The 24130-nt window shown below is 69.6% G+C and overlaps 2 protein-coding genes across 5 annotated transcripts in view; one reads left to right on the top strand and one right to left on the bottom strand.

The window, feature by feature from the left end:
• The first annotated feature begins 2431 nt into the window (after positions 1-2431).
• Positions 2432-14203, top strand: LOC309436384 (sphingomyelin phosphodiesterase 5-like). 3 transcript variants are annotated; one of them, XM_082045532.1, is made up of 8 exons: positions 2432-2525; positions 6877-8198; positions 8273-8345; positions 9801-9941; positions 10349-10438; positions 10939-11002; positions 12727-12871; positions 13841-14203. In XM_082045532.1, the coding sequence occupies exons 1-8, from the start codon at positions 2498-2500 to the stop codon at positions 13988-13990; spliced, it is 2013 nt and encodes a 670-aa protein (XP_081901658.1). In that variant the 5' UTR covers positions 2432-2497; the 3' UTR covers positions 13991-14203. The 3 variants fall into 3 exon arrangements, with proteins under 3 accessions (XP_081901658.1, XP_081901659.1, XP_081901660.1); XM_082045534.1 differs by lacking the exon at positions 2432-2525 and adding an exon at positions 5744-5991; XM_082045533.1 differs by lacking the exon at positions 12727-12871.
• Positions 14204-15813: 1610 nt separating this feature from the next.
• The window catches only part of OPLAH (5-oxoprolinase, ATP-hydrolysing), a 39966-nt gene continuing 31649 nt past the window's right edge, over positions 15814-24130 (bottom strand). The window contains exons 21-26 of one of the 2 annotated variants that reach the window (XM_082047138.1): positions 23914-24048; positions 22195-22344; positions 19992-20149; positions 17182-17279; positions 16143-16655; positions 15814-16002 (exon numbers count right to left, since the gene is read on the bottom strand). In XM_082047138.1, coding sequence (XP_081903264.1) covers positions 15830-16002; positions 16143-16655; positions 17182-17279; positions 19992-20149; positions 22195-22344; positions 23914-24048 — 1227 coding nt within the window. In that variant the 3' untranslated portion in view covers positions 15814-15829. Of the gene's footprint in view, positions 16003-16142; positions 16656-17181; positions 17280-18077; positions 18239-19991; positions 20150-22194; positions 22345-23913; positions 24049-24130 lie in introns of those variants that run through there. The other variant, XM_082047139.1, reaches the window with a different exon arrangement.

Genomic DNA, 24130 nt, shown 5'->3' on the forward strand with positions numbered 1-24130 from the left:
TAAACCTGTAGCAGCACCCGCAGCGCTTGGTGCCGCGGCAGCTCCGGCAGCTCCGGTAGCTCCGGCAACGGCCGGGACCGGATGCGGTTGGGGGAGGAAACCGGCTGTGCGCGGCAATGTGGGGGTGCGAGCAGCGACATTGGGGTGCGGGCAGCAATGGAGGGCTGCGGGTGGCAATGTTGGGGTGCAGGTGGCAGGGTTGGGGTGCAGGTGGCAGTGTTGGGGTGCAGGTGACAATGTCGGGGTGCAGGTGGCAGTGTTGGGGTGCAGGTGGCTGTGCCGGGGTATGGGTTGCAGTGCTGGGGTGCAGGTGACAATGTCGGGGTGCAGGTGGCAGTGCTGGGGTGCAGGTGGCAGTGTTGAGGTGCAGGTGGCAGTGTTGGGGTGCAGGTGGCTGTGCCGGGGTATGGGTTGCAGTGCTGGGGTGCAGGTGACAATTTCGGGGTGCAAGTGGCAGTGCTGGGGTGCAGGTGGCAGTGTTGAGGTGCAGGTGGCAGTGTTGGGGTGCAGGTGACAGTGTCGAGGTGCAGGTGCCAGTGTTGGGGTACAGGTGGCAGTGTTGGGGTGCAGGTGCCAGTGTTGGGGTGCAGGTGCCAGTGTTGGGGTACAGGTGCCAGTGTTGGGGTGCAGATGGCAGTGTTGGGGTACAGGTGGCAGTGTTGGGGTGCGGGTGGCAGTGTCAGGGTATGGGTTGCAGTGCTGGGGTGCAGGTGACAGTGTCGAGGTGCAGGTGGCAGTGTTGGGGTACAGGTGGCAGTGTTGGAGTATGGGTCATAATGTCGGGGTGCAGGTGGCAATGTCAGGGTACGGGCAGCAGTGTCGGGGTGCAGGTGGCAGTGCTGGGGTGCAGGTGGCAGTGTCGAGGTTCAGGCCGCAGTATCAGGGTGCAGGTGGCAATGTTGAGGTGCAGGTGGCAATGTCGGCGTGCAGGCTGCAGTTTTGGGTGCAGAGGGTGCAGGCGGCACTGTCGGGGTGCAGGTGGCAGTATCGGGGTGCAGGTGGCAGTGTTGGGGTGCAGGTGGCAGTGTCAGGGTATGGGTCACAGTGTCGGGGTGCAGGTGGCAGTGTTGGGGTGCAGGCTGCAGTGTCCGGGTGCGGGTCACAGTGTTGGGGTGCAGGCGGCAGTATCGGGGCGCACGCTGCAGTGTCCGGGTACGGGTCACAGTGTCGCGGTGCAGGCTGCAGTGTCCGGGTGTGGGTCACAGTGTCGGGGTGCAGGCTGCAGTATCGGGGTGCAGGCTGCAGTGTCAGGTGCGGGTCTCAGTATCGGGGTGCAGGCTGCAGTGTCCGGGTACGGGTCTCAGTTTTGGGGTGCAGGCTGCAGTGTCAGGGTGCGGGTCTCAGTGTCGGGGTGCAGGCTGCAGTGTCAGGGTGCGGGTCTCAGTGTCGGGGTGCAGGCTGCAGTGTCCGGGTACGGGTCACAGTGTTGAGGTGCAGGCTGCAGTGTCCGGGTGCGGGTCTCAGTGTTGGGGTGCAGGCTGCAGTGTCAGGGTGCGGGTCTCAGTTTTGGGGTGCAGGCGGCAGTGTCCGGGTGCGGGTCTCAGTGTCGGGGTGCAGGCGGCAGTGTCCAGGTGCGGGTCTCAGTGTTGGGGTGCAGGCTGCAGTATCCGGGTGCGGGTCTCAGTTTTGGGGTGCAGGCTGCAGTATCCGGGTGCGGGTCTCGGTGCCGGGCGCGGGCGGCGCGGGCGGCGCTCCGGGTGGCTCGCGGTCGCCCCGCGGTCAAGGCCGCGCTCGGTCTCCCGTCGCCGCGGGCCGGGAGCCGCTCGGACGCGGAAGTGGGAGCGGGAACGGCTCCCGGGACGCCGGCGGAGCCGCCGCCGGCCGGTGCCGGTGCCCCCGGCTCCACACGGCCCCGCCGCCCGCGCACCCGGGGGTGCCGGCGGAGGCGCTGCGGCGGTTGGGCACCGGTTGGGGACCGGCTGGGCACCGGTTGGGGACCGGTCGGGGTGCGGTTGTGGGGCCACCGTCTGCCGGTGGCGGGAGGGGAAACGGCGGCAGGAAGCGACCAAACCGCCCCAGCGGGAAATGCCATCGCAGCAGAGCGGGCTGGGCCGCGCCCGGGTAGGTGTCGGGGTGTCGGGGACCCCCGTGTGGGGTGTTCGCCTCCCCGGGGGGGCCGCTGGGGACAGGGCGGGGGGGGACACCCGCAGCGGCCCAGCGCGGGGTGACAGCGGTGGCGGGGGGGGCTGCGGGGTCCGGGGGCCCCCCAGGGTGCGCCCCCCCGTGCCGGCGGGTTCGGGCGGGGTGCGGGGACGCGCGGCCGTGACCGCCCGCTCCACGCTCCTCATCCCCGCGGCAGCCACGGGGTTAAAGCGCCGGGCGGACCGGTCCTGGGTGTCACCGGGCAAGGTGCAGGGACGGCGGTGGCTCCGGGGCCGCCTGGGACGTCCCCAGCGGCGACGCGCGCGCGCGGGGAGCGCGGGGTGTTTGTCACCCGCCGAGCGGTTTGTCACCCCGAGGGGACGCTGCCGGTTAGTGGCCGGTGGCGGCGGCGGCGATGGCCCCGAGCGCCGGGGGGCGCGGAGGTGAGCGGGGACAGCGGGGACACCGGACATGGCGCGGGCTGTGGAGAGAAACAGGTGGCGGTGCGGGAGGTGCGGGCGGAGAAACGGAGCGGGCAGGGAACGAGTGCGGGCAGGGATCTGCCCTGAGTAGGGATCCAGCACTGCCAGGGATCCATCCTGAGCAGGGGTCCATCACAGGCAGGGATCCACCCTGAGCAGGGATCCATCCTGAACAGGGATCCAGCACTGCCAGGGATCCATCCTGAGCAGGGATCCGTCCTGAGCAGGGATCCAGCACTGCCAGGGATCCATCCTGAGCCGGGATCCGTCCTGAGCAGGGATCAATCCTGAGCAGGGATCCATCCTGAACAGGGATCCAGCACTGCCAGATCCATCCTGGGCAGGGATCCGTCCTGAGCAGGGATCCATCCTGAGCCGGGATCCATCCTGAGCAGGGATCCGTCCTGAGTAGGGATCCAGCACTGCCAGGGATCCATCCTGAGCCGGGATCCATCCTGAGCCGGGATCCACCATTGCCAGGGACCCATCCTGAGCAGGGATCCATCCCAGGCAGGGATCGGGCACAGGCGACTCGGGAGCACCGGGAGCGGGAGCAGCCCCGGGAGCCCCGGCAGCCCCGGGAGCACCGGGAGCACCAGGAGTGGCCCAGGGAGCAGCCCCGGGAGCCCCGGCAGCACCGGGAGCACCGGGAGCAGGAGCGGCCCCAGCAGCGCAGGCCGGGCCGGGCCGGGGCCTCCGGGCACAGCAGCGCGGGCACGGGGAGGGCTCGGCCACCGCGCCCGCCGGGCAAACAGCCCGTGGGGCCCGGGCTGCCGGGTGAGGCTGCCGGACATGGGGACAATGGGGACAATGGCCTTCCTGCTGCCGGCACACGGGGACAGTGCCAGGTCCTGCTGCCGGCACACGGGGACAGTGCCAGGTCCTGCTGCTGGCACATGGGGACAATGGGGACAATGGCCTTCCTGCTGCCAGCACTGAGGGGACAGTGCCCGTGGTTATTGCCAGCACCATGGGGACAGTGCCCGTGGCTATTGCCAGCACCGAGGGGACAGTGCCCGTGGCTATTGCCAGCACCGAGGTGACATTCCTGTGGCTATTGCCAGCACCGAGGGGACATTCCCAGCCCGGCCCCGCACACTCAGGCTCCCGTGACAGCAAATGATGGGCCCGTGGGAGTCGGGGTGTCCCCGCACCCAGGAAATGCCGGGATGACTCAGTCCGGCCAAACGTGCCGCTGCGGCCGCCCGTGGGGCCGTGGGGCAGGGGGAGGTGCCGTGGGGCAGGGGGAGGTGCCGTGGGGCAGAGGGATGTGCCGTGGGGCAGAGGGATGTGCCGTGGGGCAGAGGGAGGTGCCGTGGGGCAGGGGGAGGTGCCGTGGGGCAGAGGGATGTGCCGTGGGGCAGGGGGATGTGCCGTGGGGCAGGGGGAGGTGCCGTGGGGCAGGGGGATGTGCCATGGGGCAGAGGGAGGTGCCGTGGGGCAGAGGGATGTGCCGTGGGGCAGAGGGATGTGCCGTGGGGCAGGGGGAGGTGCCGTGGGGCAGAGGTGTGGGGTCGCCCTCCCCAGTGACCCCAGCGTCCCCAGTACCCTGTGTCCCCAGTGTCCCCAGTGACCCCGGTGTCCCCCCATCCCCAGTGTCCCCAGTGACCCCTGGTGACCCCAGTGACCCCAGCACCCCAGTGACCCCAGTACCCCAGTGACCTCAGGAACCCCCGTGACCCCAGTGACCCCAGTACCCCAGTGTCCCCAGTGTCCCCAGTGACCCCAGCATCCCCCAGCATCCCCAGCACCACAGTGACCCCAGTACCCCAGTACCCCAGTGACCCCAGTGACCTCAGGAACCCCAGTACCCCAGTGACCCCAGTACCCAGTGACTCCAGTGACCCCAGGAACCCCAGTACCCCAGTGACCCCAGGAACCCCAGTGACCTCAGTGACCCTAGGACCCCAGTGACCCCAGTACCCCAGTGACCCCAGGAACCCCAGTACCCCAGTGACCCCAGTGACCCCAGTGACCCCAGTACCCCAGTGACCCCAGTACCCCAGTGACCCCAGGAACCCCAGTACCCCAGTGACCCCAGTGACCCCAGGAACCCCAGTACCCCAGTGAGCCCAGTACCCCAGTGACCCCAGTGACCCCAGTACCCCAGTGACCCCAGGAACCCCAGTACCCCAGTGAGCCCAGGACTAGAGCAGGACGCGGGCACAACTAGGGCAGGACTTGGGCGGGACTAGGGCAGGACACAGGCACAACTAGGGCAGGACTTGGGCAGGACTAGGGCAGAGGTCAGGCAGGACCTGGGCAGGACTCGGGCAGGGCTTGGGCAGGACTCAGGTTGGACTCAGGCCGGATTTGGGCAGGACTAGGGCAGAGGTCAGGCAGGACTCAGGCAGGGGTTGGGCAGGAGTTGAGCAAGACTCGGGCAGAACTCAGGTTGGACTCAGGCATGATTTAGGCAGGACTCAGGTTGGATATGGGCAGGACTCAGGCTGGACTCAGACAGGACTTGGGCCGGATTTAGGCAGGACCCAGTTTGGACTTGGGCCGGATTTAGGCAGGACTCAGGCAGGACTCAGGGTGGATTTAGGCAGGACACAGGCAGGACTCAGGTTGGACTCAGGCCGGATTTAGGCAGGACTCAGGCCGGATTTAGGCAGGACTCAGGCAGGACTCAGGCTGGAGTTAGGCAGGACTCAGGTTGGACTTGGGCCAGATTTAGGCAGGACTCAGGCCAGACTCAGGCAGGACTCAGGCAGGACTCAGGCTGGATTTAGGCAGGACTCAGCCCAGACTCAGGCAGGACTCAGGCTGGATTTAGGCAGGACTCAGGTTGGACTCAGGCCGGATTTAGGCAGGACTCAGGCCAGCTTTAGGCAGGACTCAGGCCAGACTCAGGCAGGACTCAGGCAGGACTCAGGCTGGATTTAGGCAGGACTCAGGCAGGACTCAGGCTGGCTTGTGGGCAGGACTCAGGCTGGACTCAGGCCGGATCTAGACAGGACTCAGTCCGTATTTAGGCAGAACTCAAGCTGTATTTATGCAGGGCTCAGGCAGGACTCAGGAAGGTCTCAGGCCTTATTTAGGCTGTATTTAGTCAGGACTCAGGCTGGACTCAGGCCGGATTCAGGCTGGCTTTAGGCAGGACTCAGGCCGTATTTAGGCCGCATTTAGGCAGGACTCAGGCAGGACTCAGGCCGTATTTAGGCTGTATTTAGGCACGACTCAGGCAGGAGTCAGGCCGTATTCAGGCTGTATTTAGGCAGGACTCGGGCCGTATTTAGGCCGGCTCTAGGCAGGCCTCAGGCAGGAGTCAGCGGCCGCGGGTGCCGGCCGGCGCTGTGAGGTGGCGGCCGAGGAGCCGGTTCGGGGCGCGGACGCCGGGGAACCCGTCCGGCTGGTCGCGGGCTCACCCGCAGCCGCCAGAGCCCGGAGCCGGCGGGGGACGCGGCCCCGAGCCCGCGGGCAGGTGAGCGGGGGCACGGGGACACGGGGGGTCCTTGCTCCGGGGAGTCCCCCCGCAGCACCTGCCCGAGGCGGTTTGGGGATGTCGGGACCCCGGGGGCCCACAGGGACCTGGCGGGACAGCAGCTCCGGTCCGGCCGCCCCCACCCCCGCAGCTGCCGCCGCCCCCGGGACTGCGGGGGCCGCTCCCGGTACAGCCGCGGGGGCCGCTCCCGGAACAGCCGCGGGGGCCGCTCCCGGTACAGCCGCGGGGGCCGCTCCTGGAACAGCCGCGGGGGCCGCTCCCGGTACAGCCGCGGGGCCGCTCCCGGTACAGCCGCGGGGCCGCTCCTGGAACAGCCGCGGGGCCGCTCCCGGTACAGCCGCGGGGCCGCTCCTGGAACAGCCGCGGGGCCGCTCCCGGAACAGCCGCGGGGGCCGCTCCCGCACAGCCGCGGGGCTGCTCCCGGTACAGCCGCGGGGCCGCTCCTGGAACAGCCGCGGGGGCCGCTCCCGGTACAGCCGCGGGGGCCGCTCTCGGTGCAGCCGCGGGGCCGCTCCACGCACAGCTGCGGGGCCGCTCCCGGTGCAGCCGCGGGGCCGCTCCACGTACAGCTGCGGGGCTGCTCCCGGTACAGCCGCGGGGGCCGCTCCCCGCACAGCCGCGGGGCCCCTCCCGGAACAGCCGCGGGGCCGCTCCCGCACAGCCGCGGGGCCGCTCCCGGTACAGCCGCGGGGCCGCTCCCGCACAGCTGCGCGGCCGCTCCCGCACAGCCGCGGGGCCGCTCCCGCACAGCTGCGCGGCCGCTCTCGGGGCCGCGGGGCCGCTCCCGAGCGCGGGAGGTTCCCACGGCGGCGGCCGGCCGGGGGCGTCCCGCTCCCCGCCCTGACCCGGGTGTCTCTCCCGCAGGTCACGCCCGTGTCACCGGAGCCCCCGCGCAGGAGCGGGGGGCCGTCGCGATCCCGCTCAGCCCGCCGGCCGCCCCCGCCGCGGCCCCGCGCCCCCCGGCCATGCTGCCGCACGACTCCCCGTTCCCCAACCGGGCGCTGGCGGCCCTGGACCGCCTGGCCGAGGGGCTACTGGCCCCGGGCTTCTGGGCCGCCAACGGCCTCCTGGACCTGCGGCCGACCACGGCGGAGCGGCGGCGGCGGTGCGGGCGGTGCCGGGGCTGCACCGGGGCGCTGCTGGCGGGGGCGGCGCTGGTGGCCGCGCTGCTGCTGTCGCTGCCGGTGACGGCGCTGGGGCTGCTGCTGTGGCTGCCGCTGCAGGCGGCGCGGCGGCCGTTCCGGTACCGGTACACGGCGGGGACGGCGGCGGCGGAGCCCTGGGACCTGCGGCAGCCCCGCACCTTCACCTTCCTCAGCGCCAACGTCTGCCTGCTGCCCAGCGGGCTGGCCAAGTTCAGCAACCTGGGCGACACGGCGCGGCGGGCCAGCGCCATCGCCCGCCTGCTCGCCCCGCGGCCACCGCCCGGCCCCGGGGCCCGCGCCGGCCTGCTGGAGCCGCGCCGAGAGAGCGCCGGCTACGGGGGGACGCTGCGCACCCCCGCGCTGGCGGCGGCGGTGCCGGCGGGGACACCCACGGCGACCCCCGCGTGGACCCCCACCGTGACCCCCGCAGGGACACCCACGGCGACCCCCGCGGGGACCCCCACCATGACCCCCGCGGGGACATCCACCGTGACCCTCGCGGGGACATCCACTGTGACCCCCGCAGGGACACCCACGGCGACCCCCGCGGGGACCCACGCCGTGACCCCAGCGGGGACATCCACCGTCACCCCCGCGGGGACACCCACCGTCACCCCCGCGGGCACACCCACGGCAACCCTCGCGGGGACCCCCACCGTGATCCCCGCGGGGACACCCACCGTGACCCTCGCGGGGACATCCACCGTGATCCCCGCGGGGACCCCCGCAGCGCCCCCCGCGGGGCCCGAGGCGGCCGAGCCGGTGCTGTCGGAGCGTTTCCCCGCCGACACGGACTTCGTGTGCCTGCAGGAGGTTTTCGACGGCGCGGCCGCGTCCCGCGTGTGCGGGCAGCTGGCGGGCGCGTTCCCGCACGTGCTGTGGGACGTGGGGGCGCGGGGGCTGCGCGGGGGGCGGCCGGTGCTGCTGGGCAGCGGGCTGCTGCTCGCCAGCCGCTTCCCGCCGCTGGCCGCCCGCTACCGCCCCTTCCCCAACGGCCGCGGCGAGGACGCGCTGGCGGCCAAGGGGCTGCTGGTGGCGCAGGTGAGGGGACCCCCCGCGGGGCTGGGACCCCCCCCGGCCCGGCCGGCCCGCCCTGAGGGTCCCGTGTCCCGCAGGTGCTGCTGGGCTCGGCGCGGGGGCGGCGCGTCGTGGGCTACATCGGCTGCACGCACCTGCAGGCGCCCGCAGGTCAGCGGGGGGACGGGGCTGTGGCCCCGTGTCACTGCGGGGGGGGCACGGGGGGCGGTGTCGCGTGTGTCCCCGTGTCACTGCGGGGGGGCGGGTGGTGCCAGCGCGGGCGGTGGTGCCGCTTGTGTCCCCATGTCACAGCTAACGGGGGGTCTGGGCCGTGGTGTCCCGTGTGTCCCCATGTCACTGCGGGGGGGAGGCCGGGGGGGTGGTGTCCCGTGTGTCCCCATGTCACAGCTAAGGGGGCTCTGGGCCGTGGTGTCGTGTGTGTCCCCGTGTCACTGACGAGGGGAGGCCGAGGGGGTGGTGTCCCGTGTGTCCCCGTGTCACTGCGGGGGGGGCGGGTGGTGCCAGCGCGGGCGGTGATGCCCCGTGTGTCCCCATGTCGCTGCCAAGGGGGGTTCCCAGGGCGGGCGGTGGTGTCGTGGGTGTCCCCATGTCACAGCTAAGGGGGGTCTGGGCCGTGGTGTCGTGAGTGTCCCCATGTCACTGCGGGGGAGGTGGTGTCATGTGTGTCCCCATGTCACTGCGGGGGGGTCTGGGTGGTGCCAGCGCGGGTGGTGGTGTCCCGTGTGTCCCCATGTCACAGCTAAGGCGGGGTCTTGGCCGTGGTGTCGTGAGTGTCCCCGTGTCACTGCGGGGGGTGGTGTCATGTGTGTCCCCATGTCACAGCTAAGGGGGCGGTCTTGGCCGTGGTGTCCCCGTGTCACTGCGGGGGCTCCCGGAGGTGCCAGCACGGGCGGTGATGCCGCGTGTGTCCCCGTGTCACTGCCGAGGGGAGGCCGGGGGGGCGGTGTCGCATTTGTCCCCGTGTCACTGCCGAGGGGAGGCCGGGGGGGCGGTGTCGCACTTGTCCCCGTGTCACTGCCGAGGGGGATCCCGGCCGTGTTTGGGGGTCCCGGCGGTGTTTGGGGTTTCCCGGCCGTGTTTGGGGGTCCCGGCGGTGTTTGGGGTGTCCCGGCGGTGTTTGGGGGGTCCCGGCGGTGTTTGGGGTGTCCCGGCGGTGTTTGGGGGGTCCCGGCTGTATTTGGAGGGTCCCGGCCGTGTTTGGGTGTCCCGGCCGTGTTTGGGGTGTCCCGGCGGTGTTTGGGGTGTCCCGGCGGTGCTTGGGGCGTCCCGGCGGTGTTTGGGGCGTCCCGGCGGTGTTTGGGTGTCCCGGTGGTGTTTGAGGGGGTCCCGGCCGTGTTTGGGGGGTCCCGGCGGTGTGGGGGTCCCCGCGGTGCCAGCACAGCGGTGACACCGTGTCCCCCCCGTGTCCCCTCGTGTCCCCCCGTGTCCTCCCGTGTCCCCCGTGTCCCCCCGTGCCCCCCGTGTCCCCCCGTGTCCCCCCGTGTCCCCCGTGTCCCCCCGTGCCCCCCGTGTCCCCCCGTGTCCCCCCGTGTCCCCCGTGTCCCCCGTGTCCCCCCGTGTCCCCCCGTGTCCCCCGTGTCCCCCCGTGTCCCCCGTGTCCCGCAGCCGACGCCGCCACGCGGGAGGCGCAGCTGTCGCTGTCGCTGCGGTGGCTGCAGCTGTTCCGGGAGGAGCAGGAGCAGCGCGGGGACCTGGTGGCCTTTGATGTCCTGTGCGGGGACCTCAACTTCGACAACTGCTCCCGGGGTGGGGACACGGGGGGGCGCTTTGGGGACACGGGGAGTGGCGGTTTGGGGACACAAGGGGTGGCAGTTTGGGGACACGGGGAGTGGCGGTTTGGGGACACAAGGGGCGGGGGCTTGGGGACACAGGGGTGGAGGTTTGGGGACACAAGGGGTGGCGGTTTTGGGACACAAGGGGCGGGGCTTTGGGGACACAAGGGGTGTGGGTTTGGGGACACAAGAGGCGGCGTTTTGGGGACGCAAGGGGTGGCGGTTTGAGGACACAAGGGGTGGCGGTTTGGGGACACAAGGGGCGGGGCTTTGGGGACACGGGGAGTGGCGGTTTGGAAACAATGGGTGGCTTGTGTTTTGGGGACACGGGGGTTGGCAGTTTGGGGACACGGGGGTGACAGTGCAGCCGTGTCCCCGCAGGTGACGAGCTGAACCAGCGGCACCAGCTGTTCCAGCTGTACCGGGACCCGTGCCGGCGGGAGGCGGGGCTGGACGCCCCCTGGGCCATAGGTGGGACCCCACCCCCCTCCCTGTCCCCTGAGCGACACGGGGTCCCGCTCACCCCGTGTCCCCTCCCTGTCCCCTGAGCGACACGGGGTCCCGCTCACCCCGTGTCCCCTCCCTGTCCCCTGAGCGACACGGGGTCCCGCTCACCCCGGGTCCCCTCCCTGTCCCCTGAGCGACACGGGGTCCCGCTCACCCCCGTGTCCCCTCCCTGTCCCATCAGTGACACGGGGTCCCGCTCACCCCGTGTCCCCTCCCTGTGTCCCCTCCCTGTCCCCACAGGGACCCTGCTCACCCCCGTGTCCCCTCTCTGTGTGCCCTCCCTGTGTCCCCTCCGTGTCCCCACAGGGCCCCTGCTCACCCCGTGTCCCCTCCCTGTGTCCCCTCCCTGTCCCCGCAGGGCCCCTGCTCACCCCCGTGTCCCCTCCCTGTGTCCCCTCCCTGTCCCCGCAGGGACCCTGCTCACCCCCGTGTCCCCTCCCTGTGTCCCCTCCCTGTCCCCGCAGGGACCCTGCTCAACTACCTGCGCATCTACGAGGAGCCCGTGTCCACCCCGGAGAAGATGAGGAGGTGACAGGGGGACACGGGGGGACAGGGGAGGGGACAGCGCTGGGAAGGGCCACCGAGACACCCTGTCCTGGGGGGGGGTGACACCGGCAGCGTGGGGGCCCTGTGTCCCCATGTCCCTGTGCCACCATGTCCCTGTGTCACAGCCTGCCTGTGCCACCATGTCCTCATGCCACCATGTCCCTGTGTCACTGTGTCCCCATGTCCCCACATTCCCATCCACTGTATGCTCTGCTATTGTGTCCTGTGCCACCACGTCCCCATGCCACTACCTCCCTGTGCCACTGTCCTCATACCACCGCGTCCCCATGTCCCTGCATCCCTCTGCCACTATGTCCTCATGTCCCCACATCCCCATGTCACCGCATCCCTGTGCCACTGTCCTCATGCCACCACGTCCCCATGTCACCGCATCCCTGTGCCACTGTCCTCATGCCACCACGTCCCCATGTCACTGCATCCCTGTGCCACTATGCCCTCCTGTCCCCATGTTCCCATGTCACCGCATCCCTGTGCCACTATGTCCTCCTGTCCCCTTGTCCCCATGTCACCGCATCCCTGTGCCACTATGTACTCATACCACCATGTCCCATGTCACCGCATCCCTGTGCCACTGTCCCCATGCCCGTGTCCCCATGTCACCGCATCCATGTGCCACTGTCCTCATGTCCCCACGTCCCCATGTCACCGCATCCCTGTGCCATTTTGTCCTCCTGTCCCCACGTCCCCATGTCACCGCATCCCTGTGCCACTGTCCCCTGTCCCCATGTCCCCATGTCACTGCATCCCTGTGCCACTATGTACTCATGCCACCATGTCCCATGTCACCGCATCCCTGTGCCACTGTCCTCATGTCCCCACGTCCCCATGTCACTGCATCCCTGTGCCACTATGTCCCTGTGCCACCACATCCCCATGTCCCTGTGCCACCACATCCCCATGTCACTACGTCCTTGTGCCACTGTCTTCGTGCCACCATGTCCCCATGTCCCTGTGCCACAGTGTCCCTGTGCCACCACATCCCTATGCCACTATGTCCCCGTGCCACTGTCCTCATGCCTCCATGTCCCATGTCACCGCATTCCTGTGCCACTGTCCTCATGTCCCCGTGTCCCCATGTCACCGCATCCCTGTGCCACTGTCCTCATGTCCCCACATCCCCATGTCACTGCATCCCTGTGCCACTGTTCTGATGTCCCCGTGTCCCCATGTCACAGCATCCCTGTGCCACTGTCCTCATGCCACCATGTCCCATGTCACCGCATTCCTGTGCCACTATGTCTCTGTGCCACCATCTCCCATGTCACCGCATCCCTGTGCCACTGTCCTCATGTCCCTGTGTCCCCATGTCACCGCACCCCTGTGCACTGTCCCTGTGTCCCCGTGTCCCCATGTGACCGCACCCCCGTGCACTGTCCCCGTGTCCCCATGTCACCACACCCCTGTGCACTGTCCCCGTGTCCCCATGTGACCGCAGCCCTGTGCAGTGTCCCCGTGTCCCCATGTCACCGCACCCCTGTGCACTGTCCCCGTGTCCCCATGTGACCGCAGCCCTGTGCAGTGTCCCCGTGTCCCCATGTCACTGCACCCCCGTGCACTGTCCCCGTGTCCCCATGTCACCGCACCCCTGTGTCACTGTCCCCGTGTCCCATGTGACCGCACCCCTGTGCAGTGTCCCCGTGTCCTATGTCACTGCACCCCTGTGCAGTGTCCCCGTGTCCCCGCAGGACGCTGTCGCAGCCGGGGGGGCGGCAGCGGTACCTGGCGGGCCCGATCCTGGCCAGCGGGGAGCCGGACCCGCAGCCCCGCGGCCCGTGGCGCGGCCGGCGCGTGGATTACATCCTGTACCGGCAGCACCGCGGCGCCCGCACCGTGAGTCCCGGCTCCATGGCCGTGGCTGTGTCCCTGTCCCGTGTTCGTGTCCCGTGTCTGTGTCCCGTGTCTGTGTCCTGTGTCCCGTGTCTGTGTCCGTGTCCCATGTCCCGCGTCCCATGTCTGTGTCCCGTGTCCCATGTCCATTGTCCATGTCCCTGTCCCGTGTCGGTGTCCCGTGTCGGTGTCCCGTGTCCGTGTCCATGTCCTGTGTCCATGTCCCGTGTCTGTGTCCCATGTCCTGTGTCCAGTGTCCATGTCCCATATCCCTTGTCTCTTGTCCCGTGTCCCGTGTCCGTGTCCAATGTCCCCTGTCCATGTCCCGTGTCCCGTGTCCCGTGTCCCGCGTCCCATGTCTGTGTCCTGTGTCCTGTGTCCTGTGTCCCGTGTCCCATGTCTGTTGTCCATGTCCCTGTCCCGTGTCCGTGTCCCGTGTCCGTGTCCCGTGTCCGTGTCCCATGTCCCATGTCCCATGTCCCGTCTCCCGTGTCCTGTGTCCTGTGTCCAGTGTCCATGTCCCATGTCCCTTGTCCCATGTCCCGTGTCCATGTCCGTGTCCGTGTCCCATGTCCTGTGTCCCTGTCCCTGTCTCTGTCCTGTGTCCTGTGTCCCATGTCCCTTGTCCAGTGTCTGTGTCCCTGTCCGTGTCCCTGTCCCGTGTCCCGTGTCCCATGTCCCTTGTCCCATGTCCCTGTCCCTGTCCCTGTCCCTGTCTCATGTCCCGTGTCCCATGTCCCTTGTCCTGTGTCCGTGTCCCGTGTCCCTGTCCCATGTCCCTGTCCCGTGTCCGTGTCCCGTGTCCCGTGTCCCGTGTCCCTTGTCCATGTCCATGTCCCGTATCCGTTGTCCCTTGTCCCGTGTCCGTGTTCATGTCCGTGTCTGTGTCCAATGTCCTGTGTCCCTGTCCCTGTCCCCGTCCCTGTCCCTGTCCGTGTCCCGGCCGTGTCGCGCTGACGTTCCTGTCCCCAGGAGGTGGCCGGCGTGTCGGTCATCACTCAGTTGGCCACGCGCTCCGACCATCTGCCCGTGGCGCTGCGGCTGCGGGTGGCGCCGACCGGCCCTGAGCCCGACACCGGGACAGCGGGACAGACCCACCGGGGACACCGGGACGGACCCTGAGCACCGGGGACACCGGGGACACCGGGACGGACCCTGAGCCCAGAACCGATCTGGGGACACCAGGACGGGTCCCCCTGAGCACCGGGAACACAGGGACGGCCCCTGAGCCCGGCACCGATCGGAGGACACCGGGACGGCTCCTCCCGAGCCCTGGGGACACCGGGACGGGTCGCCCTGAGCACCGGGGACACCAGGACGGACCCTGAGCCCCAGAACCCACCGGGGTCACCGGGACGGACCCTGAGCACCGGGGACACCGGGGCCAGCGGGACGGTCCCCTGAGCCCGGCACCGACCCGGGGACACGGGGACGGCTCCCGTGCCCACGCGTGTTGGTGGCACCGCCACGTGCCGGTGGCCCGAGGGGCTGCGGCGGGATGTGGTGCAGCAGCGATTCCGCAGCAAACCGGCCACGATCCGGCAGTGATCTGGTGGTGATCTGGTGGTGATCTGGTGGTGATCCAGCCGCGATCCGGCAGTGATCCAGTGGTGATACGGCTGTGACCTGGTAGTGATCCAGTCGCAATCCGACAGTGATCTGGTGGTGATCCAGCAGCGATCTGGTGGTGATCCAGCAGGGATCTGGTGGTGATCCAGCGGTGACCTGGCGGTGACCTGGTGGTGACCCAGCTATGACCTGGTGGTGATCTGGTGGAGGTCCAGCTGTGATCTGGCAGTGATCCGGCAGTGATCTGGTGCTGATCTGGCTGTGATCTCGCGGTGATCCAGCAGTAAACTGATGGTGATCTGGTGGTGATCCGGCTGTGATCTCATGGTGGTCTGGTGGTGATCTGGCTGTGATCGGGTGGTGATCCGGATGTGATCTGGTGGTGATCCGGCCGCGATCCTCAGCGCTGGCACCAGCCGTGGTTTTACCAGCCAGTGAAATAAAAACCTCGAGCACAACGGCTGCTGCTGCCCCACCCCCACCACAGCCCCACGGGACACTGGGGACACGGGGGACAGTTCCATGGGGACACTGGGGACAGCTCCATGGGGACACTGGGGACACTGCGGACAGCTCCATGGGGACACTGGGGACAGCTCCATGGGGACACTGGGGACACTGGGGACAGCTCCATGGGGACACTGGGGACAGCTCCATGGGGACACTGGGGACACTGCGGACAGCTCCATGGGGACACCTGGGGACAGCTCCATGGGGACACTGCGGACAGCTCCATGGGGACCCTGGGGACAGCTCCATGGGGACACTTGGGGACAGCTCCATGGGGACACTGGGGACACTGCGGACAGCTCCATGGGGACCCTGGGGACAGCTCCATGGGGACACTGGGGACACTGCGGACAGCTCCATGGGGACACTGGGGACAGCTCCATGGGGACCCTGGGGACCATTCCATGGGGACACTGGGGACAGCTCCATGGGGACACTGGGGACACTGCGGACAGCTCCATGGGGACACTGGGGACAGCTCCATGGGGACACGGGGGACACTGCGCACAGCTCCATGGGGACACTGGGGACAGCTCCATGGGGACCCTGGGGACCATTCCATGGGGACACTGGGGACAGCTCCATGGGGACACCTGGGGACACTGGGGACAGCTCCATGGGGACACTGGGGACAGCTCTATGGGGACCCTGGGGACAGCTCCATGGGGACACTGGGGACACTGGGGACAGCTCCATGGGGACCCCTGGGGATCAAGCCTTGGGGACACTTGGGACAGCTCCATGGGGACACTGTGGACCATTCCATGGGGACACTTGGGACAGCTCCCTAGGGACACTTGGGGACACTGGGGACCCCTGGGGACAGCTCCATGGAGACCCCAAAACGCACTCACGCCATGCAGGAGGGGCCCGAGGGCTCGTTTATTGGGGGCGGGGGGGGGGGGGGGACCCCGACATTTGGGGCTCGGTCCCTCCCCTGGGGGCATAGATTGTGTATGGGGGGGGGTGCTGCTTCTTGGAGTGCTGGGGTTGGGGGGCTGCCCCACAGCGTGTGCGTAGCTGGGTTGGGGGGCTGCCCCATGGCGTGTGCGTAGCTGGGTTGGGGGGCTGCCCCATAGACTGTGCGTAGCTGGGTTGGGGGGCTGCCCCACGGAGTGTGCGTAGCTGGGTTGGGGGGCTGCCCCACGGCGTGTGCGTAGCTGGGTTGGGGGGCTGCCCCACGGCGTGTGCGTACCCGGGCTGGGGTCTGTACCTGGGGCTGTGGGGCTGCCCCACGGAGTGTGTGCGTGTCTGGAGTTGGGGGGCAGCCCCACAGAGCTGGACTTGGGGGGGCTGCTCCTTGGGTTGTGCATTGGGTTTGGGGGGCTGCCCCACAGATTGTGCGTTTGTGGTTGGGGTTGTGGGGTTGCCCCATGGCGGGGGGGTTGTGGGGCTGCCCCCCGCTGTGGGGGGTTATGGGGCTGCCCCCTGGATGTGGGGGGGCTGTGGGGGGGTTGTGGGGCCGCCCCCCGGCTGTGGGGGGGCTGTGGGGGGGCTGTGGGGCTGCCCCCCAGCTGTGGGGCGGCGCTCACACGGTCTCCTGCGCCCGACGGAACTCGAAGAGGCTCCCGCGCTCCAGGAAGCTCCGTGGTGGCACTGGGGGGTCCTGGGGGGGTCCCCTGTCCCCAGGGGGGTCCCCCCCGGCCCCATCCCCCTCTCCTGGGGGGCCGTAGCCACCCCCGCCGGGGGTCAGCAGGCGGAAAACGTCCTGGGGGGACAGAGACGGGGCTGGGGGGTTGTGGGGTGATCTGGGGGTGCTGGGGGTTAGGGGGTGCTGGGGGGTTATGGGGTGATCTGGGGGGGCTGGGGGTTAGGGGGTGCTGGGGGGTTCTGGGGTGATCTGGGGGTTAGGGGGTGCTGGGGGGTTCTGGGGTGATCTGGGGGTGCTGGGGTGTTATGGGAGTGTGGGGGGTTCTGGGGTGATCTGGGGGGGCTGGGGGGTTATGGGGGTGCTGGGGGTTATGGGGTGATCTGGGGGTTGTGGGGATGCTGGGGGGTTATGGGGTGATCTGGGGGTGTGGGGGGTTATGGGGGTGTGGGGGGTTATGGGGTGATCTGGGGAGCTGGGGGTTATGGGGGGCTGGGGGTGTTTGGGGGTTCTGAGGGCTCAGGGGGTGGGGGCTGTGGGGTGGGGGGGCTCTGGGGTGTCCGGGGGGGCTGTGGGGTGGGCTGTGGGGTGGGGGCTCCGTGTGGGGGCTGTGGGGTGGGGTGTGTGGGGGGGTCCGTGTGCTCACCCCCGGCTCCACGGGCACCGAGCTCTTGCCCCCCAGGTTGATGGTTCGGCCGTCCCGGCGCAGCAGCAGGTTCAGCCCCCGCGCCCCGGGGTGACCCCCTGCGGGGGGGCACGGGGGGTCATGGGGGTCACGGGGGTCGGGGGGGTCACAGGGGGTCAGGGGGATCACGGGGGTTGGGGTTCAGCAGGTTCAGCCCCCGCGCCCCGGGGTGACCCCCTGCGGGGGGGCACGGGGGGTCATGGGGGTCACGGGGGTCGGGGGGGTCACGGGGGGTCAGGGGGATCAGGGGGGTTGGGGTTCAGCAGGTTCAGCCCCCGCGCCCCGGGGTGACCCCCTGCGGGGGGGCACGGGGGGTCATGGGGGGTCATGGGGGCCAGGGGGGTCACGGGGGCTGGGGGGGTCACTGGGGGTCATGGGAGGGTCAGGGGAGGCCGGGGGGGGTTGAGGGGGGTCAGAAGGGTCGAGGGGGTCATGGGGGTCAGGGGGATTGGGGTTCAGGGGGGGGCAGGGGGCGGGGGGGGCAGGGAGGTCACGGAGGGTTCAAGGGGGTCGGGGGGGGTTGGGGGTCGGGGGATCAGGGGGCTCAAGGGGTCAGGGGGTCCAGGGGCTCAGGGGGCTATGGGGGTTTTCAGGGGACTCTGGGGGGCTGTGGGGGGCTATGGGGGCTCTGGGGGGTTTCAGGGCCTACAGGGGGCTATGGGGGGCTATGGTGGGTTTTGGGGGTCTCAGGGGGCTCTGGGGTCCCTCTCACCCGCCATCCCGTAGGGCGGCACGGCGCGGCGCTCGCTCAGCACCCACAGCAGCAGGGCTCTGGGGGCTATGGGGGCTATGGGGGTCTCTGGGGGGTTTCGGGGGTCTCTGGGGGTTTCGGGGGGCTGTGGGGGGGTCCCTCTCACCCGCCATCCCGTAGGGCGGCACGGCGCGGCGCTCGCTCAGCACCGACAGCAGCAGGTCCCGGCGGAACAGCAGCTCCCGGGTCACCCCGTCGCCCCCCGGCCAGCGCCCCGCGCCCCCCGAGCCCCCCCGCAGCTCGAACCGCCGCAGCACCACCGGGTACCTGCGGACACATGGGGGACCCTGAACCCCCAAACCCCCCAGCACCACCGGGTACCTGGGGACACAGGGACCCCCTGAACCCCCAAACCCCCCAGCACCACCGGGTACCTGGGGACACATGGGGGACCATGAACCCCCAAACCCCCAGCACCACCGGGTACCTGCGGACACATGGGGGACCCTGAACCCCCAAACCCCCAAACCCCCCAAACCCCCCAAACCCCCCAGCACCACCGGGTACCTGCGGACACATGGGGGACCATGAACCCCCAAACCCCCCAAACCCCCCAGCACCACTGGGTACCTGCGGACACATGGGGGACCATGAACCCCCAAACCCCCCAAACCCCCAGCACCACCGGGTACCTGCGGACACATGGGGGACCATGAACCCCCAAACCCCCCAAACCCCCCAGCACCACCGGGTACCTGCGGACACATGGGGGACCCTGAACCCCCAAACCCCCCAAACCCCCCAGCACCACCGGGTACCTGGGGACACACGGGGGACCATGAACCCCCAAACCCCCCAAACCCCCCAGCACCACCGGGTACCTGGGGACATGGGGACCCTGAGACCCCCTGAGACACCCCCAACCCCCCCAGCACCACCGGGTACCTGGGGACACGGGGACCCCCTGAACCCCCAAACCCCCCAGCACCACCGGCTACCTGGGAACAGGGGACCCTGAACCCCCAAACCCCCCAGCACCACCGGGTACCTGGGGACAGGAGACCCTGAACCCCCAAACCCCCCAAACCCCCCAGCACCATTGGGTACCTGGAACAGGGGACCCTGAGACCCCCCCAAACCCCCCAGCACCACCGGGTACCTGGGAACAGGGGGACACCCTGAGACCCCCCCAAAGCCCCCAAACCCCCCCCAGCACCACCAGGTACCTGGGAACAGGGGGACCCTGAACCCCCAAACCCCCCAGCACCACCGGGTACCTGGGAACGGGGGAACCCTGAGACCCCCCCAAACCCTCCCCAGCACCACCAGGTACCTGGAGACAGGGGGACACCCTGAACCCCCAAACCCCCCAACCCCCCCCCCCCCAAGATCTGGGGATCCCCCGTCACCACGGCTCGAGTATCCCGGGGTCCCCCCGCTCCCCACACGGTTTTGGGGTCCCCCCCACCTCATCTCCAGGATCTCGGGGTGTCCCCCCATGACCCCATATGACCCCATGTCCCCCCCATGATCTCGGGGTTCCCCCCTCACCGTAGTTCAAGGATCTCAGGGTGTCCCCCCAGGACCCCGGGGTGTCCCCCCCCAGTTTGGGGTCCCCCCCGGTTTTGGGGTCTCCCCGGTTTTGGGGTCCCCCCCCAGTTTTGGGGGCCCCCCCCACCTGGTCTCGAGGATCTTGGGGTAGGTCATGTGGGTGTTGGTCATGTGCGTGTGGACCCCCCCGCACCCCGTGTCCCCCCACGACCCCGGGGTGTTCCCCCCCCGGTTTGGAGTCCCCCCCCGGTTTTGGGGTCCCCACGGTTTTGGGGTCCCCCCCCAGTTTTGGGGTCCCCCCCCACCTGGTCTCGAGGATCTCGGGGTCGGTCACGCGGGTGGTGGTCATGTGCGTGTGGACCCCCCCGCACCCCGTGTCCCCCCACGACCCCGGGGTGTCCCCCCACGACCCCGGGGTGTCCCCCATGACCCCGGGGTGTCCCCCCATGACCCCGGGGTGTCCCCCCACGACCCGGGTGTGTCCCCCCATGACCCCGGGGTGTCCCCCCCGTTTTGGGGTCCCCCCCACCTGGTCTCGAGGATCTCGGGGTCGGTCACGCGGGTGTTGGTCATGTGCGTGTGCACGCCCCCGCGGCCGCGCCAGCCCGGCCCCGCCCCCGCGCCCCCCGCCACCGTCTCGTAGTAACCCACGCGGGAGTCCCCGAACGTCACGTTGTTCATGCAGCCCTGGGGGGACACGGGGGGACACCGGGGACATGGGGACACGGGGACACGGGGACATGGGGGGACACGAGACATGAGACACGAGGACACACGGGGACATAGGGACATGGGGACACAGGGACACGGGGACATGGGGACACACGGGACACAAGACACGGGGACACACGGGGACATGGGGATACAGGGACACGGGGACACGAGACACAGGGACACATGGGGACATGGGGACACACGGGACACAAGACATGGTGACATACGGGGACATGGGGGGACACGGGGACATGGGGACACACAGGACACAAGACATGGGGACACACGGGGACATGGGGGGACACGGGGACACAGGGACACGGGGACATGGAGACACACGGGACACAAGACACGGGGACACACGGGGACACACAGAGACATGGGGGGACACAGGGACATGGGGACACATGGGACACGAGACACGGGGACACATGGGGACATGGGGACACAGGGACATGGGGACATGGGGACACACGGGACACGAGACACAGGGACACATGGGGACATAGGGACACAGGGACACGGGGACATGGGGACACATGGGACACGAGACACGGGGACACGGGGGGACAGGGACACGAGGACATGGGGACACATGGGACATGAGACACAGGGACACATGGGGACATGGGGGGACACGGGGGGACACACGGGACATGGGGACACAGGGACACAGGGGGACACACAGGGACATGGGGAGACACGGGGGGACATGGGGGGACATGGAGACACGGGGTCATGGGGACACACGGGGACACATGGGGACACACAGGGACACACGGGGACATGGGACATGGGGATACAGGGACACGGGGACACGAGGGGACACACGGGGACATGGGACACAGGGACATGGAGGGACACAGGGACACATGGGGATACACGGGGACACGGGACACAGGGACACGGGACACAGGGACATGGGACACGGGGGAACACACAGGGACACGGGGGGACACGGGGACATGGGGGGACACGGGGGACACAGGGTACATGGAGACACAGGAGACATGGGGACATGTGGGACATGGAGACAAGGGGTCATGGGGTCACATGGGGACATGGGGACACGGGAGACATGGAGACACGGGGTCATGGGGAAACATGGGGACACATGGGGACACAAGGGACACGGGGGACACGGGGGACACAGACACACCACAGGGGTGAGACCTGGACCCCGTCCCCTGGGACCCCCAATCCCAGGACCCTGGTACTCCAGACCCCCGACACCCCCAACCCCCAGATCCACAACCCCCGGACCCCAACCCCTGGGACCCCAACCCCTGGGATCCCAACCCCTGGGATCTCAACCCCTGGGACCCCCAACCCCTGGGATCCCAACCCCTGGGATCCCAACCCCTGGGACCCCCAACCCCTGGGATCCCCAGCCCAGGACCCCCAACCCCCAGGATCCCACCCCCGGGATCCCAACCCCCAGGATCCCACCCCTGGGATCCCAACCCCCGGGACCCCCAACCCCCAGGATCCCACCCCTGGGATCCCAACCCCCGGGACCCCCAACCCCCGCATCCCCAGCCCGGGACCCCCAACCCCCGGGATCCCAACCCCCGGGATCCCAAGCCCCGGGATCCCAACCCCCGGACCCCCAACCCCTGGGACCCCCAACCCCTGGGATCCCAACCCCTGAGATCCCCAACCCCCGCAATCCCCAACCCCTGGGATCCCAACCCCTGGGATCCCCAGCCCGGGACCCCCAACCCCTGGGATCCCAACCCCCAGGATCCCAACCCCTGGGATCCCAACCCCTGGGATCCCAACCCCCAGGATCCCAACCCCTGGGATCCCCGGCACCCCAGGACCCCCAACCCCTGGGATCCCAACCTCCGGGATCCCCAACCCCTGGGACCCCCAACCCCAGGACCCCCAACCCCTGGGACCCCCAACCCCTGGGATCCCAACCCCTGGGACCCCCAACCCCAGGACCCCCAAGCCCTGGGACCCCCAACCACAAGCACCCTGGACCCCTGGGATCCCCAATCCTCAGGACCCCCCACCTGGGAGGCGGCGCAGGCGCCGAACGCCCGCAGGATCACGTCCACCAGGCGCTGGGACGTCAGCACGTTGCCCCCCACCACGGCCGCCTCGGGGGAGGGGTCCAGGATGGAGCCCTTGGGGATCAGCACCCGCACGGGGGCCAGGCAGCCCTGGGGGGGCTGGCGATCAGCGCCCAGAGCCCCCCCCACAGAGCCAGGGGCCCAGGACCCTAGCCCAGGGGATCAGGGTCCCAGACCCCCCCATTCCAGGGGTGCAGGGTCCCAGATCCCCCACCCGTCCCACAGAGTCAGGGTCCCAGGACCCCCAACCCAAGGGATTAGGGTCCCACCCCCCATTCTGGGGATCAGGGTCCCAGAGCCTCCCACTCCACAGAGTCAGGTCCCAGGACCCCCAGCCCACGGGATCAGGGTCCCAGCCCCCCCATTCTAGGGTTGCAGGGTCCCAGACCCCCCCGATCCACAGGATCAGGGTCCCAGGACCCCAGCCCCAAGGATCAGGGTCCCACCCCCTGTTCTGGGGGATCAGGGTCCCAGAGCCCCCACCCCACAGAGTCAGGGTCCCAGGACCCCCAACTCAGGGGATTAGGGTCTCAGACCCCCCTATTCCACAGGATCAGGGTCCCAGGGCCCCAACCCCAAGGATCAGGGTCCCAGCCCCCCCATTCAAGGGGTGCAGGGTCCCAGACCCCCCCGACCCACAGGATCAGGGTCCCAGGACCCCCCACTCTGGGGACCAGCACCCCAGATCCCCCGTCCCACAGGATCAGGATCCCGGACCCCCACCCTCGATGAATCAGGGGGTGTCCTGGGGGTCCCACAGTTGGGGTGTCACAGGGTCCCGCATCGGGGGGTGTCCCAGGGGGTCCCGTCAGCCAGGGGTGTCCCGGGGGGGGGTCTCACAGTCAGGGGTGTCCTGGGGGTGTCACAGTTAGGGGGTGCCCCAGGGGTCCCTCAGTCGGGAGTGTCCTGGGGGAGTCCCACCGTTGGGGTGTCCCAGGGGGGTCCCATGTCAGGGGGTGTCCCGGGGGGGTCTCACACTCAGGGGGTGTCCTGGGGGGTCCCACAGTTGGGGTGTCCCAGGGGGGGTCCCAGAGTCAGGGTGTACCCCAAGGGTCCCGCGTTAGGGGTGTCCCAGGGGGTCCCACAGTTGGGGTGTCCCAGGGGGGTGTCACAGTCAGGGGCTGTCCTGGGGGGTCCCGCGTGGGGGGTGTCCAGGGGGCGTCCCACAGTTGGGGGGTGTCCCGAGGGGGTGTCACAGTCAGGGGGTGTCCTGGGGGGTCCCACGTGGGGGGTGTCCAGGGGGCGTCCCACAGTCAGGAGGTGTCCCGGGGGTGTCACAGTCAGGGGCTGCTCCAGGGGGGTTCCGCGTGGGGGGTGTCCCGGGGGGTGTCACAGTTGGGGTGTCCCGGGGGTCCTGTGTCGGGGGTGTCCTGGGGGTGTCCCAGTCAGGGTGTCCCGGGGGGTGTCACAGTTGGGGTGTCCCGGGGGTGTCCCAGTCGGGGTGTCCCGGGGGTCCTGTGTCGGGGGTGTCCCGGGGGTGTCCCAGTCGGGGTGTCCCGGGGGGTGTCCCAGTTGGGGTGTCCCGGGGGGTGTCCCAGTCGGGGTGTCCCGGGGGTGTCCCAGTCGGGGGTGTCCCGGGGGTGTCCCAGTCGGGGTGTCCCGGGGGGTGTCCCAGTTGGGGTGTCCCGGGGGGTGTCCCGGGGGTCCCGCGGGGGGCACCTGGTTGAGCGGCAGGTCGCGGCGCAGCAGGCAGCGCAGGCAGTAGATGAGCGCGGACAGCGTGATGGCGCGGGGGGCGTTCAGGTTCCCCAGCACCTCGGCGCCCGAGCCCGAGAAGTCGAACACGGCGCTGCCCTGAGGGACACGGGCACGGCATGGGACAGGGGACAGGGGACACGGGACAGGGGACAGGGGACACGGGACAGGGGACACGGGA

Source organism: Streptopelia decaocto (assembly GCF_964273445.1).
Source record: "Streptopelia decaocto genome assembly, chromosome: 2".
NCBI lineage: Eukaryota > Metazoa > Chordata > Aves > Columbiformes > Columbidae > Streptopelia > Streptopelia decaocto.

What these genes read in the sequence shown, in the direction of transcription:
- LOC309436384 (XM_082045532.1), top strand. Translation starts at nt 2,498, where the DNA reads ATGGCCCCGAGCGCCGGGGGGCGCGGAG. An exon ending in GAGCGCCGGGGGGCGCGGAG is followed by an intron (nt 2,526 to 6,876) that starts GTGAGCGGGGAC and finishes TCTCTCCCGCAG; the next exon opens with GTCACGCCCGTGTCACCGGA. An exon ending in AGCACCGCGGCGCCCGCACC is followed by an intron (nt 12,872 to 13,840) that starts GTGAGTCCCGGC and finishes TCCTGTCCCCAG; the next exon opens with GAGGTGGCCGGCGTGTCGGT.